Source organism: Pristiophorus japonicus, chromosome 7, assembly GCF_044704955.1.
Source record: "Pristiophorus japonicus isolate sPriJap1 chromosome 7, sPriJap1.hap1, whole genome shotgun sequence".
In the NCBI taxonomy this organism is placed as follows: Eukaryota; Metazoa; Chordata; class Chondrichthyes; family Pristiophoridae; genus Pristiophorus; species Pristiophorus japonicus.
Window position 1 is genome coordinate 112,975,444 of NC_091983.1, and position 15,617 is coordinate 112,991,060.

At 39.7% G+C, this 15,617-nt stretch overlaps 1 protein-coding gene across 4 annotated transcripts in view; it reads left to right on the top strand.

The window, feature by feature from the left end:
* The window catches only part of epb41l2 (erythrocyte membrane protein band 4.1 like 2), a 255,078-nt gene that overhangs the window by 228,221 nt on the left and 11,240 nt on the right, over positions 1–15,617 (top strand). For 2 of the 4 annotated variants that reach the window (XM_070885257.1, XM_070885255.1), the window contains 6 exons: positions 262–429; positions 939–1,436; positions 1,971–2,099; positions 3,202–3,300; positions 7,833–7,913; positions 12,432–12,545. In XM_070885257.1, coding sequence (XP_070741358.1) covers positions 262–429; positions 939–1,436; positions 1,971–2,099; positions 3,202–3,300; positions 7,833–7,913; positions 12,432–12,539 — 1,083 coding nt within the window. In that variant the 3' untranslated portion in view covers positions 12,540–12,545. The remainder of the gene's footprint in view (positions 1–261; positions 430–938; positions 1,437–1,970; positions 2,100–3,201; positions 3,301–7,832; positions 7,914–12,431; positions 12,546–15,617) is intronic. The other 2 variants (XM_070885256.1, XM_070885258.1) reach the window with 1 other exon arrangement.

The window sequence follows — 15,617 nt, forward strand, 5'->3', positions numbered from 1 at the left end:
GTATAGGATTTGCTATTTTGAAAAATTTGTTGAAATAATAAGTATATTGCTGTAAAACTGATCACTTACAATATTTAGAACTGTTTGTGTTTTAAGAGATGCTATATGTGTTTGTGCTGTAAAAGACCTGCTTGTTGTGGCATGTTTTTACTTACAGGCAGAAATATATGGATATGTAATATGGTGTAACTTCTGTCTCTCGCTTTTTTTTTCTGTAAGGCTGTTATCTTAATCTTTATTCTCAATTTTCTAACTGCGTAGAGCTTAGAAGAGGAGATAACATCGCTTTTACTTAGTAAAGAGAGCTTCTCAACAGGCTTGGTGGCCTCCTTCTCGTCTGCTATTTCTCAGGCATCAGAGGGTGCTGGGTTGAAAGAAAAAGCTGCTGCTGAATCTGTTTCTCTCATATACTCCAAGCAGTTGTCTGAGGTGCTTTTTAGAATGGAATTTATGATCAGTAGTTATAAAAGTCACTGTCTTTCTATGATTTTTCTGTTTTGTCCTGTTCTTTATTTGTATGTCCTCTTATAGTTTTAAGCATTTTTTTAATTGCTCGTCTTTTATGTTTTCTGTAGCTGTACAATAATCTGTCATAATTTTATATTATATTTATAAATGGGGAATACTTTCTTGCAGCAATTTCATCTGTCCTAGTTGACTTTGTTCATCAATTGGTGGTAAAGTGGTAAAGAATATTCATTACATGTTGTGGCTGCTTACTGTTCTCCAGGTTCTTGCTTCAAGAACAGAAGGGCTTCTAGCAGGAGCCAGAGATGTTGCCATGGTGGTCTTTATTAGATAATCCCATCAGAGCATAGCCACTGTGACATCATTCATTTATTGTTCTGTTTTCAGTGATCATCCTTTTAAGTTTTCATGGTTCCATTTCATGTTTCTTGCCTCATCCTCTTTTTTTCTTCATTCGTTTCCTTGTGTAGAGCTCAGATGAGATGCAGAAATCCGAGGTGGAGGAGCAGGCAGAGGTAGTAGAAGAAATAGTGATTGAAGAGGTAAAGAGAGCACCCAGCCATTCAAAAGTAAAACTTGAAAGCAGCTCAATTATGATCCCCTCTGGGGTGCCACCAAAAGAGGGTTATGTCTCATCCTCTGATAGCCATAGTGAGAGTGAGGAAGAGGCAGAGTACCACCCACAGACCAAGGAAGGAGAAAATGTAAAGAGGGAACAAAGTGAATTTAAGACACTGACTACTGTAGCAATGGAGTCCAAGGTTTCGGTTACAGAAAGTGAAAAAGCACATTTTCCTGCTGCTGTGGTACATAAAATGGAGGATGTGCTGGAAGAAGATTTGCAAGAAGTGCAGAATGGCGAATTGCAGGAAGCAAAGCAAGAGCAAGAAGACACCAAACCCAAGCTAAACGGAGATGTTTCGTATGTTGATAGTGATGCTGTGCCAGAAGTTGTATGTTGCTCAGAGGTAAATGTTCACAGCAATTGGGTCAGAAGTAAATGTTAGTATGGTGGAATTCTCTCCAGTACATACTGCCTCTTTGCCTGGTCTGTCATGGGTTTTCTCTGGAGCACCTTCAATTCACTTAGATTCAACAAGTTTCTTCTTCCCCACCCCCCCCCCCTCCCCTTCCCAAATAGACACACATGGTTATCAACCACTTCTCTGCCTGCTTCAGTCTTGGTTTCTGGCTGCCTTGCTTGCACTGGAGGTCTGGGCGGCCACTAAATCCTTTCTTTGTGATGTATTTTTTTATTATTATTGAAGTATGAAATAATTGGAAGTTTTTTGTTTTGTGTCCTGTGTTTTATGTCACACTATCTGTTTTAATATAAACATCTGATATTTTCCATTAGCCTGTTTATGGTATGAATCTTTTCCATTCTTTTCATTTTATAGTTCTTCACTATTTTTCTTGCTTTTGGGTTTAAGTTGGCATCTGTGTTTAGCTTATCCTGTGAAGTACTTTTGTTTTTACTTCCTTCGCTTTCTTTTTAATAGCCTCCTGTGGTAAAGACCGAAATGGTGACAATCTTGGATACAATGAGCCCTGACAAGACTGAAATTACAACAAAAGAAGTTCCAATTGTTCAAACAGAGACTAAAACCATTACTTATGAAGCTGCCCAGGTAGACTCATCTTAAGAAGTGCAGTTTTATGTCATCATCAGTCTTGCCTTGCAGTGAGGATTGTAAATGTGTGCATACCATGTAAATTTAAGTTTTTACATGGCAATTTATATACTTAGATTTTTCAACAGGTTTCCTCCTTAGCTTTTAAATTTGTGAAACTTTTTGTTAACCTATAGCTTTTTAAAAATTAAGAATTAAAAAATTGTAAGTTTTACATTTTACCAATGGTTTTACAACTGTAAGTTCCCTGCTCAAGATACTTCTGTAAATACTTCTCATTAGTATTGACTCTCTTCCTGATGTTGCATATTCACTTTTCCCCTATACCTGTAGAAGGAATATAGATGATTTTTGGCCACCTGCCTTTTTGGCTGACTTGTTGGAAAGAGGTCTTGGTAACAAATTCTCATTTTGCCTTACTTACTTGGAAGATCTTTGTCCCCGTGCGTGTCTCCTCAGTTCAAGGCGAGATTCAGAATTTGACTACAACACCTTTAGCTATAAAGTTGCGTCAACTCTGTTGCCCAGTGAGTTTTAACACCTAAATGTTTTTGATTGATTGTAGCCAATTACCTTTCCACAACAAAGTTAGGGCATTGTTTTAAACTTCAACAGTCCGTTCATGAAAGTGTCATTTGCAGTATTCTTTTCCAGAGATTGAATAGTCAAACATTGCAAAAATATTCAGTTTATCCTTGATGTAAACTAAACTCATCTTTTTCTGACACCCCGTGAGAAATCATGGGCACACCACTTGGTTTATTTATTAGTATTTGTACTATTATTAACTCCCTTTGCAGTGCTATTTACTGTTTCAATAACAAAGCGATCAATCAGCTGTTAATAGTGTGAAGACAGTGCTAGTTGACTTCTTCTGTAATTGTTTAACTCAATTCAGCCATTGGGTGGAAACCTTCTCTGGTGATGCTGAAGCTAAAAATTAAACCTAATGTGCATGCAATTGCAGTATTTATTTTAAAATAGCACTTTTGATTAAACAAATTTATTAATCTAGTTGGAAATCCTTTGTATTCAACAGCACATTATTGTTTTTCATGACCAAATTGATTGGACTTTCTCATTTTGTTGTTTTTAAAAGGGTGATGGCAGTGGAGACAATGATCCTGGCATCCTGATGAGTGCCCAGACTATAACTTCTGAATCTATTTGTACAACAATGACAACCCAGATTACCAAGGTATGTAATATGTGGTAGACCATCACATCAATGTTTGTCCTCTATAATAAAATGAGCATAGTTTTGTTTGCATGTCTATCATTAAAATTTACTACCGAATTTAAACTTTTATTGTATATTACTAACAAAGTACACTGCTGAAATATGTTGATTACTTGTTAATTTAATTAAGGCAGATTATTTTGACTGTCCCCGATGAATCGGTTAATTAACTGGAGCTCTTCTTATCAGTAGGTAGTGTACCATTTTAAAAATAAATCAGTTAGCATGACTTGTCATTTAAAGCAAGGTGGTAAAACAAGTAAATGAATAAAAGTGGTATAACAATTTAGAATGCAAATGTTTATTCGTAACGTACCCACACAGAAAGCTCCTGTAATGTCTTCTGATTGAATGCTTTCTTAAAGGGTATAGGGAAATTAGTATGAGTTAACTGATACCACTCCACACCGTGCAGGGATTATAAATAACATTTCTCAGTAACTTGTGCAGATGGGTCTTGGTGCAGTAATACCTATAAAAGTACTGATTCTCTAGTCTTTTCCTCCAGATCTGCTGAGTTTACAGTGTCACTTTGAAACCGGCTCCCAGTTCTTTTCCATCTTTGAAGCAATGGGTCCCTTGGCCCCTATTTTCCACTTGCTGAATTTCTGTACATGTTAATGTATGATTTTTTTTTTGTGTACGTTTGCGGCAGAAAAAAAATCGGGGCTTTCGCTATAGAAATATTTGAATTTGGCACAGCCCTCTCCAAAGTTAGTTGGTGGGGGTGAGGGGACAAATTCTGTGGGTATGCCCAAAAAGCTGAAATTGCCAGGGCAACCAGAGACGCTGAAGCCCACTCCTCCAAAAAGACTGGGATAGCAGCGGGCACAGCAAGGGGGAGCAATCCTATGGCCCGGAATTGCAGCAGGGGGAGCAGTCCTTTTGGCCTGGAAATCGTTTTCCTTACTTTGGCGGTGACTGTCGCCACCGGCATACAAACTTTGAGGAAAATTGCAAAATCATGATTGCTCCAAAAAAAAATCAGCGGACGCCAAAAAAACGGCGCCCAGTGGTGGCAAAAATCGAGGCTCTTGTACGTTGTCTCGCACAACAAAGGAAACATTTCAATTACAGGTACAACGTCCGGAATCCTCGGGACTGAGTCCATGCCGGATTTGGGGTTTTTCCGGCTTTCAGACAAAAAAAATCAAGTTTGAAATCCTAAATGCATGCTGGATTTTGCCGGATTTCGGACCTCGACACTCTCTCTGGTGCTCAGTGCTATCCAGAGCCGATAGGAAATATTCTCGACCTCAGTGATGGCTCAACTTCTCCAGATAGGGTCAGTGAGCCTGATGGCTGGTCATCGATGAGCGGGTCCCTGGGTGAGTGCGGACTGTTGGCGGGGTGCCGCACAGAGGGTGGGTCAGCTGCTGAATTTCCATCGCTCGCTCATCTCGTCTACACCCTATATTCACGTTGATTCTCGCAACCCCCCCGGTGCTGCACTTTTTGGTTTCCTTGTCCCTCGCTGCCCGATGTCGCCATCTTGGCTGCCTCAAAATGTCTGGTTTTCGGAGAATAATTCCGGACGACGCCATCCACGATGCGCAAAATGTCCAGTTTTTGGACAATTCCGGTTTTCAGAGTTCTGAGTTCAGGACGTTGTATTCAAGTAGTCCAACCAGGTGACAGAAGGTCACATACTTCCAAATTTCCACATTTCAGTCAAAGGGTCCCCCAAGAAAGCATCTTCAGTTCAATGTTTGCAGAGTGGTCTAGTGAATCAGGCTCCATGATCGTCACTCAATGCCAATTACTGCTTTCTGAGGCAGGCACAGCTCCTGCTAAAAACTCCATACCTTGGCTCTTGACTGCGTTCTTCTCCATGGATGCTCACTGGTTAAGCCAAATTGTGTATAACCTTGATGACTTCTTTGACCTTGAGTTGAGCTTCAAACTTCACCAGCAAAATCTCTGCGCCATCATCTGCTTCCACCATCATGTCATCTCCACAACCATTGAAACCCTTATCCACACTTTTATTACCTTTTAATTATTACAGTTCCTTTATTGAATAACAAAAGACCGCCTTCGGTGTTCTGTCCTTCACATTGATCGAGCCAAAAGTTCCACCTGCAAGAAGTCCTACTCCACCAGCATCCTTGTTGTCACCAACCTTCATTTGCTACCTATCACTCAAAGCATCAATTCCAAAATTCTTGTCCTCATCTATAAGTCCGTCTGTGGCCTCGCTGCTGTTCACCTCTGCAAGCATCAGCTCTCTATTTCAACCCACATCTTCAACTCGGGTGTTATGGACTGTGGTGTCACATGATTAGAATGGATCAATGTTGAGATCTTATTGGTCTAGAAGAAGCCAGAATGAATTGACAACATTGCAGTCGTAATACTGCAAGAATGACTGGAACAAAACTTTTAATAATCCTCAGCCTGCGCGAAATGCCATGAGATGTCCTAATTTATATCCATTGCTTAAAGATCTTGCAACTACATGCATTTCCTATTTGCACCATCTGACTTCCTGTTGCATTTTTTCACCATTTTAAATTGGGGGGAGGGGGTGGGGGAGAGAAAAGGTGATGGCTAAGGAATGCTTATTTTTCCCGAATATATGTCAACTATTTCATATATCTGCTGTTCAGGTACCCCATTATTAATAAATGCTTGATAAATACCAAAGGCACTACATTTAAAAACAAACTTAATTATTCATACTCCATCAATACCAAAACAGAGAATGTAACCGATTTAATTATTGATACTTAAATGAATACCAAGAAGTTAAGTAACAAGAGAGAGAAAATATAAAAATAAATGTAATATCTATTAATAAACTCAATGTTTATTTATACCTCATCGATATCAAAAAGAGCTGCAGACCGACTGATCGGTAGAGACTGGAAGTAGCAGGAGATGATAATGACCCAATGCCATCCCCACAATTGGACAATGACTACAACCATATTAGGAATATGGTGTTTGAAAGGTAGCTGATGTGTAGGTGGCTCAGAAAACCACACCAGAGATCATAAAAGGACTTGGGGCTCTTTGTTGTGAGTAAACACTCATTAGCTGAACTGGTTTAAATTATCGAAAAGAAGATTGGGAATAGAGTGGAAGGGAAATTACATGATTTCGATCTTCAAAATGCTGAGACACACGAACAGTTAGAGTATAATTGTAGATCATGGGGATATTTTCCAAAATCAACAGGTTTTAACAAGACCAGATTTTTTATTTTGGAACAGAGCAGTGGACATGAGGAATAGATTCCCAGCAAAAGCAACAGACTCTTCAGGGGGGAATAGCTAGACAAATATCTAATTGGGAACAGTGTTAAATGTAATGGGGATAAGTATAAATATGATTGTAGGTTCATGGATCACATTGGTTCCTGTGCTGGTGAAAAGGGATGTTGCCTATATTGGGCAAGCAGCTTAGGATGATGGGAATGAATATTCTGTTTTGATTAGCTTTGGGGATTGAAAAGTATTTAAGCAGAGCATTCCCTCAAGAAAAGGTGGGATAAATTCTATTGGGGTACATCATGTAAGGAGCAGATTACCGAGCAGTTCATCTACCCTTTCAGCTGCAGAGACCATAGAAAATGAAAGGGCTTTGTGACTTTTTTTAATTTTCAATTTAAAATATTAAGCTAGTTTCTCTTCTAGACATTATGGGCCAGAGTTTGCTGTAGAAATAACGGTGAGACTAACGGCGCTCACAGTTATGAGAGTGTAAATCAGACAGCAACTTCTAGTGACCGCATATGCGCAGAAATCGAGAAGCTGCTGTCGAAGTTGCCCTACTCTTCCAGAAGCTTCGCTATAGCAGTATCTTGCCAAGAGATTATGCTTTGAAATACATGGAACAGTGTGATGTTGCTGTACTTATGATAGATACACATTAAATACGCCAGAAAAAATTAGGCCTTGTCCATTCCAGTGTAAGTACATTTTTAACAGCGTGATGAGTCTTAATTACTGCCAAACAACCTCTCTGGCACTGAGAATTAATTTTACAAATGTGGAGTCTCCTTCAGATTTTAATTATTGGAGATTTAAAAAAATATATGTTTTTTTATAAAATAGTTTTTCTATTTGCTGTCATTTTTTCTCTCTATCCCATCTTTCCCTCTTGCTTTTGCTATTATTGATTGACATTGAATTAATTGTTGTAACTGACTCTTCCTGGTTCGGACTCTGCACTCTTCATTAGCGATTCTTCAGTCTGGTTAAGAAGATGTATAGTTGCTTGCCCTGTTCACACAAGTCCCTGATCCCCTACAAAGGGTACTGTGCCAAAATGACTTTCTATTTACAGTAAGTTCCAATGTAAAATCCCATAAAGTCTGTGGGTAGGTGTGATAAATTGCTGGCACCGTTCATTCGTCGCTGAGAGCAAAATCCAGCCCAATAAAATTGGCTACAAAGGTGTGACTGAAAAAGAATGGCTTTGGACTGTCTATTTAATCATGAGGGAAAAAAAATCAGTGTATGACTTAAACCTTCACTTTTCCTCAGACTGTGAAAGGTGGCGTTTCTGAAACGAGAATTGAAAAACGAATTGTTATCACAGGGGATACAGACATTGACCATGATCAGGTTAGATTTTTTTCCCCTTTTCAATTTATTTAACAGGTTGGTTCGAGTATTTTTCAAGTAACCAGTATTAGTTTGCAAGTAGAATGAAAATGTATAAATTTTGCATTAATGTATGGGAGTGAAGTCATTTTGACTGATTTTAACACAGCATTGTGAACTTTTTGATTCAGTTTTCGAACTCTGCAAAATTTAAATTTTTTGCATTTTCTATACTTCAAACACTCATCTAAAATATAGGCAACATTTGTCTTTAAGCTATTTCTTCTGATTCTTTATAGAACTAAAAGTCAATGTATGAGTTAAAAATTGAACTTTTATTTGAGCGGGTTGTAGAAGGTATGCAACCTTTTCTCTCTCAAAATCTTTATTTAAAGTTCAATATAAGTTATAGATTAGGTTTTTTTTTAAAAAAGAAAGATCTTCAGTTTTGAGTTACTCAAATTGATATAAATATTTTTTACTTTTTATTCTGGGCAAAGAATTAGAGGGTGAAGAAACATAGAGCTCCTGAACATCATAGTCAGGACTATTAAGGTGAAAATAACCAAGGAGCTCTTGTGAACTTAAGTAATCAGTCTATGTCCATGCATCTTGATGTTGTACATACACAAAATGTCTGCATTAAAACTTTACTACAACAACTTGACAATTGTATAAATATAGGCCATTGATAGCAGCAGTAGTTTTCCAACTTCTATTCAGAAGGATCCCTTGGAATTATATATTTGTCTATCTGTTTGCTAAAAGGAGCATGGGGAAGTAAAGGCAATGTTCAGCTTCATTGGTTTTAAAAATACTGTTGCATGCCACAGTACACAACTACGTTTTTGGTGGCTTTGAAGAAAGCCAATGAACTGTAGAACTAACCCTACTTTATTGGACAGTATTGAAGGGTTGGCCTACATGCTGTTGCTAAATACCTGCACAGATCCATTTATCCTAAAGAGCTATTCCATTGATTTGTCTGCCCCTGCATTCTGTAGAGGTGCAGCAACATTTTTGTTGCATGAGCATTAAATAGGCCTTAGAATTACATATTCAAAGAACTGAATACCCATCAAACTGGATAATTTAGTCTTCTAAAGCATAAGCAATATGTTTTGCTGGGGTAGTGATTTCTTCAATTGGTAAGAAGAAACGCTTCTGGAATGATATGGCAGAGCTCAATTTGGAAATGTGTGAGGTCATTCACTTTGGATCTGAGCAAGACAAATTAGAATGTTTACTTTGAGAGACTAGGAGCTGTATAGGAGCAAAGATTTAGCTGTCCATGTACACAAGTCATTAGAAGCTAGTGCACAGGTACAGAAAGTAATCAAAAAGGCTAATGAATATGGAACAATGGCAGATAAGTGGAGTTGAGGTACAGATCAGCCATGATCTAATTGAATGCTGGAACAGGCTCGAGGGCCTGAATGGCCTACTGGCATTCCAATGATTAAAGCTTGTGGTCATCTTCATTTATCGGATGGAAATCCACACACACATCTGCCCAGCTGTCCTTGTCTTTCCTGACAAAAGTTCTGTTGATATTTAAATTTGGGATGTGTGATACTTCACCTCGGGGAAAGTTGTGCTGATGCCCAGGAGAGGAGTGGCTTTTTCTATAGCATGGGAAGTAACTGTTGATAAACAAGAGTCATGTAAATGCCTTAAAATGTCTTCGTGGTGGATTGTTTCTGCATTTCTTGTTTGTAACTAAGGCTTATCCTTGTGTTGAAAAATTTGCATCTGAAAATTCTGAAGCAGTTTTTGCATGTTTATAGAGTGCTTTCTTATGATTGATATATACTCTGCTTAGTACCAAATCTATTCTGCTTTGCTTTAAGCAAAAAAAAATACTCAATTAGCTTTAAATGGTTTTTCTATTTTTACATTCAAAATACAAATTCATAAGGCACAGCAAAACATTCTTGTGATTTGGATTTATGGTAAATTACCATTACCTAGTGTAAGATTTGTACAGGTGACTGGAAGAATTCCCAAGTCAATTAATCAGTGTCTTCTTTCTTAAGCATAGTGTTGAACTATTGCGCCCATTTCTAAGTTTTCTTAGGCTGGTCTAGGAAAAGGGGAGTGCTTTGTAATGGGTAGATTACCAGCTTTTCTTGGATTCCAACACTATGCTTTGCAGAGGCAGAGACATTCTGAGGAGAGCGTAACAGTAGTATTCCCTTTGAGCTCGGAACTGGATATCTGTGTCTTTCACACGTACTTCAGTGTCTCAGCAGGTTAGCTGAGCAATGACGACAACAACAACTTGTATTTATATAGCACCTTTAACATAGTGAAACATCCCAAGGTGCTTCACAGGAGTATTGAGACAAAAATATTTACACCAAACCACAAAAGGAGAAATTAGAGCAGGTGACCAAAAGCTTGGTCAGAAGTAGGTTTTAAGGAGTGTCTTGAAGGAGGAAAGAGAGGCAGAGAGGTTTAGGCAGGGAATTCCAGAACTTAGGGCCTAGGTAACCGAAGGCACGGCCACCAATGGTTGCAGGTTTATAATCAGGGATGCTCAAGAGGGCAGAATTAGAGGAGCACAGATATGGGGGGGGTGGGGCAGGGGGTTGTGGGGCTGAAGGATATTCGAGATGGGGAGGAGCGAAGCTATGGAGGGATTTAAAAACTAGGATGAGAATTTTTGAATTGAGGCGGGTGAGTGGGATTTGGTGCGAGTTAGGACACGGGCAGCCGAGTTTTGGATCACTTCTATTTTACGTAGGGTAGAATGTGGGAGGCCAGCCAGGAGTGCATTGGAATAGTCAAGTCTAGAGGTAACAAAGGCATGGATGAGGGTTTCAGCTGAGGCAAGGGTGGAGACTGGCGATGTTGCGATGGTGGAAATAGGCGGTCTTCGTTATGCTGCAGATATTTGGTCGAAAGCTCATTTCAGGGAAACATTTGGTATAAGGCCTCAGCTCACCAATTGATAAACTGCTCTGTTCCACAGTAAGGTGAACATACAAAATAGCAGTTATGTTGATCACACCATCCTCCTCTAAAGCATCTCCTATAGTGTCCATTTGAGTGTGATTGCCCTCGCTTGGTTCCATTCTCTCCAACCAGAGAATCTCCTGCAATGACTTCTCTTCCTGATCTCAGAGTGTTACCTCTGGAGTCCCCCAAAGATCTATCCTTAACCCCCTCTTATTTCTCATCTACGTGCTGCTCCTTGGTGAAATCACACATCGGGTTATACATGTATGCTGCTGACATCGAGCTCTACCTCGCCACCATCCCTCTCCTCCTCCACTGCCTCGGTTGTCAGACTGCTTGTCCAACATCCAGTCCTGGATGAGGTCACATTTCCTCCAGTTAAACATTGGGAAGAGGAAAGCCATTGTTTTCAGCCCCCGCCATTACTGATTCCATCCCCCTCCCTGGCCACTGTCTCAGGTTGAACCAGACTGTTCACAACCTCGCTCTATTTTACCATGAGCTGAGCTTCTGATCCCATATCTTTGTCGCAAAGACTGTCTTCTCCCACCTCTATAATATCGCTCATCTCTGTCCCAGCCTCAGTCCATCTGTTGCTGAAACTCTCATCCATGCCTTTGTTAACACCAGACTCTATTATTACAATGTTCTCCTGGCCAGCCTCCCATCTTCCATCCTCCATAAATCTGAGCTCATTTAAAACCCTTCTGTAGTATCCTAACTCGCAGCACGTCCTGTACACCCATCACCCCTGTGCTTGCTGACCTACAGTGGCTCCTGGTTAAGCAACATCTCGATTTTAAAATTCTCACTTTGTTTTCTAATCCCTCCATGGCCTCGCCCCTCCCTATCTCTGTAACCTCCTCCAGCCATACAATCATCCAAGATATCTGCTCTCCTCCAATTCTGGCCTCTTTTGCATACCTGATTTTAATCGCTTCACCTTTGGTGACCGTGCCGTCAGCTGCCAAGGCCCTAAGCTCTGGAATTCCCTCCTAAACCTCTTTGCCGCTACCTCTTTTCCTTCCTTTAAGACCCACCTTAAAACCTACCTCTTTGACCAAGCTTTGGGCCATCTAACCTAATACCTCAAGATAGGGGTCTGAATTATTAGTTTGAGCCCTCCAGACTCTCCCTCGAGTTCTTGTTTCATAATATAGATTGTTCAATTTAAATTAGCTCATCACAACAGCCAACATGGGACTAAGTGTGTGTGGTTATATACTTTTCATAATATGTGGGGAAATCTGATTCATTAATCCAAAAATGGTCAAGGAACATGTTCTGAAAAGGGCAGGCACACAACTTTTAAATCGACTGCTGACCTTTGGGCAGCCACTAATTTATGAAGGATACCTTCATTTGGAAATTTTGATTAGTTCATTCTGAGTAAACAAACTTTTTTAAAATTTTTCTGATTTTTGAAGATTTTTCATACAGGATTAAATCGTTACATTTATTTTACACCACAAATGTTAGTAAATGTAACTTGCTTTTATCATGTCATTGTTTGTTCTGTATTTTGACTTGTAACTTTTCTTTTTCAATCCCGTCGTTATTGTTTGTAATTCTGGGTAGGCCTTGGCACAGGCAATAAAAGAAGCCAAAGAGCAGCACCCAGACATGTCAGTCACCAGGGTAGTGGTACATAAAGAGACAGAACTCACTGAGGACGGGGAGGAATGAGTTAAGGTAAGGGAACACAGCATCTACTGAGGCAGCAACTTTCACACTTAACGAGAGCAGATATTTGCTTCGCACCTCACCATTCTTTTAAAAGCTTGCTTTCTTTTCTTTTGCAGGTTATCTCAGTTAACTTGAGGGAGAAATGCATGTTGTAGTGATCCCTGGCTGGCTATTGGCCAGCAATGCCTGCCTATAATTTCACTTTTCTTTTGTACTTTGTCAAATAAAAGTGATAATACTGCAGTTGATTCCAGTGTGCTGTGAATGGGTGTAGTTTACATTGTGTTGACCTATAGTCTGAACACGAATGAGCAAGGCTTCAACAAAAAGTCTGAAACCAAACATTTACCAGAGAGAGGTTTAAACTTAATTGTCAGCAATTTGACCAATTTAATTGAAAGAACAAAGTAAAAAAAAATTGCAAACTGGAATACAGTAGAACAATGTTGGCATAACCACAATTTTATCTTAAAATACTCAGGAAATGTAACAATTATAACAAACCAATAGGTTCATCCCATAGCCAGTTAAATTAATAGCATTTATTGAATTGGGGCCCAATTTCTTCCCTTTTGCTTTGCATCCTGCAATTATTTGAACACTTTCCAGCTAAATGGCAAATACTGTAGTACCTGTACATGTTTCCTGAGTTTCATATTTAAGTTGTATTAAGATCCATATTTAAGTTTGATTTCACTTTTTGCAATGCATGTTGCAAGGTTCTTTGTTTTGCTATGAATGTTGTATTTATTTTGCTTGTTTTGTTTGAACAGCGTCTGTCAATAGAAATATGTTTGAAGTTATAGTTGCAACATGTAGATTAACTTTGAGTTCCCAGGCTTAAAGGTGCTGTGTGGCCCACAATATTGCAAGCTTCAGAAATTTGTAATGGCGATTTCATGCTATCTTTACTGAATTTTCTCCTCCAGAGCTTCCTCCTTTAAGTTATTGTCAACAAACACTTTTTTCAGTAGTGCATTGATTACAAATGTGTGATCCTGCTACGGTTTGTGTTCACAAACCAAAGGCACCACTTTAAGGAAGAATTATTTTGAAGAAAACAATTGGTGTGAGGCAATCGATATATGGCAAGTGAATGGAGCATATACTGAAGTGGAGACAAACTTCCTTGCAAGTGCGAGGAAGAAAAAGTTATTGGGTGCCTCCTTGAGTTAGATTTAAGAACTCCTAACTGTCTAATAAGAGCCTCCTCAGTAGAGCTGCTGGTGATAATGAACCCCTTAGCTGAAGTTGACTGAAAATAGGGATAAAAATAAATGCTTTAATGAAAAAAAAATTCATGAGTACACAAAATGACAATTGCTGAACAATTTAAAAGAAAACCTTTGGGCAGGTGTATACATTTATTTCACCAAGGGCCATTAGCAGTGCAGCTTTGAGCCACCTGCAGAATCAAAGCATTTGGATGTTTGTGATCAGCTTCATATACAGGGAATTAACTATGATGTATACAGAAGATTCTGGAAAAGGAAGTAGTATGAATAGCCTGATTTGGTTTTGTTGGAACAAATGGCACAGGGAGCATCAGGCTGGAGGCCTTTCAAAGGAAGTTTGAGGTGTTAGGTATTACATTTAAAAAGCAGGATCATAAGGTTACTCCGAGAGCTGCATGTTGGTCGAGTTAGAGAAACAGAATTTATGCATTGAGCGTGTGTTTGATTTCCAGGGCATTGGGATGATTTCTAGGACAGAGGAACTCTACATTCTGTTTAGGTTTTTACCTAACCAAATCGATCTTGATATTCTGCAGAAAGTGAGTGGAGGAGGAATTAAACAAGCAAGACAGAGAAATGGGGCAAATCTAAATAATCTCAAGGGAATATATAGACAAATGTACCTTGAGGCAAATAAGAAAGGTTAAGAAGCACAATGAAGAATAAGTAATAAAAGGGGAAAGGGTATTGAGCATATCAATAATTTGGGTTACAGTGCTTAAATATAAATGTTAAACCTGTTGGAAAACAAGTTGGAGTCACCTTGGTTTGTTTGGTACAACTTAAGTTCACGATACAAAATAAAAGAGCAACACAACCCCACTTCGATGGATCTTCTGTAAACACAAGGTGAGAGAAATTGGGCAACTTACCACCACCGTTTGAACTGGAATCCAGGGGGAAAAAAATGGCGGCCGCCGCTTGAACACCCACCTCCGGTGTGGAACTTGGTAGCTGCCATTTTGGTGAGGGCACAGTTCTGCCATTAGCAGTGCTGGCCCTGGACATGCAAATCTGGAGAGCATGGAGTCAGTCAGTGTGCAATCACGCTCTGCGAACTTGAACCTTTCTGCTGGCTCCTAAGCTCTCTCTGAAAAACGAAAGTGCAGCAGACTGAGATGCTGTCAGCACTTCTTAACAGGACGCACACATCTCTCAAGTAAGTTTGTATTTAAGCTTTTGTACTGGATATTTTACTTTATTGAAGTAGTGATTGGTGCAACACAATTGCAAGACCTCGGATGCAAAGAAAGGCCTCTGAGAAGACAGAAAATGCTCGAAATACTCAGCAGGCCAGACAACATCTGTGGAGAGAGAAACAGAGTTCACGTCTCGGCTCAAGATGTTGCCTGGCCTGCTGAGTATTTCCAGCATTTTCTCTGTTTATTTCAGATTTTCAGTAACTGAGGGAAGGGGAGGATGTAGAAGGGGTCGACGAAACCCAGACAGCCCCTTTCTGGCTGGGATATCTGGGATGGAATCATCCACCTGTGGTACCAGTGAACACAACCCCAAGTCCCCTTTCAACATTTGTCCTACACCTTCCTTTCCCTCTGTTACTGACCATCACAGCGTCGTCTTGGCTACAATGCTGAAATATAAGCAAACTTTCCAATCCAACTTTATATGTCTAGCCATCCAATATGGCACACAGAAGTCAACTCATCACCCTTGTGCATTCCTTTAGTGACTCTTATGCGTGCCTTTGCCTATCCTACTGATGTCAGAGCTAGCCCAGTGGCTGCAGCATATCTGGTGGAAGGCTGCTGACTTTCAGTGGAGAAGACTGCAGATGGCCTTGCAGGTCAAGCTTGAACTAGTGGCTGGGAGTGTCAAATCAAGT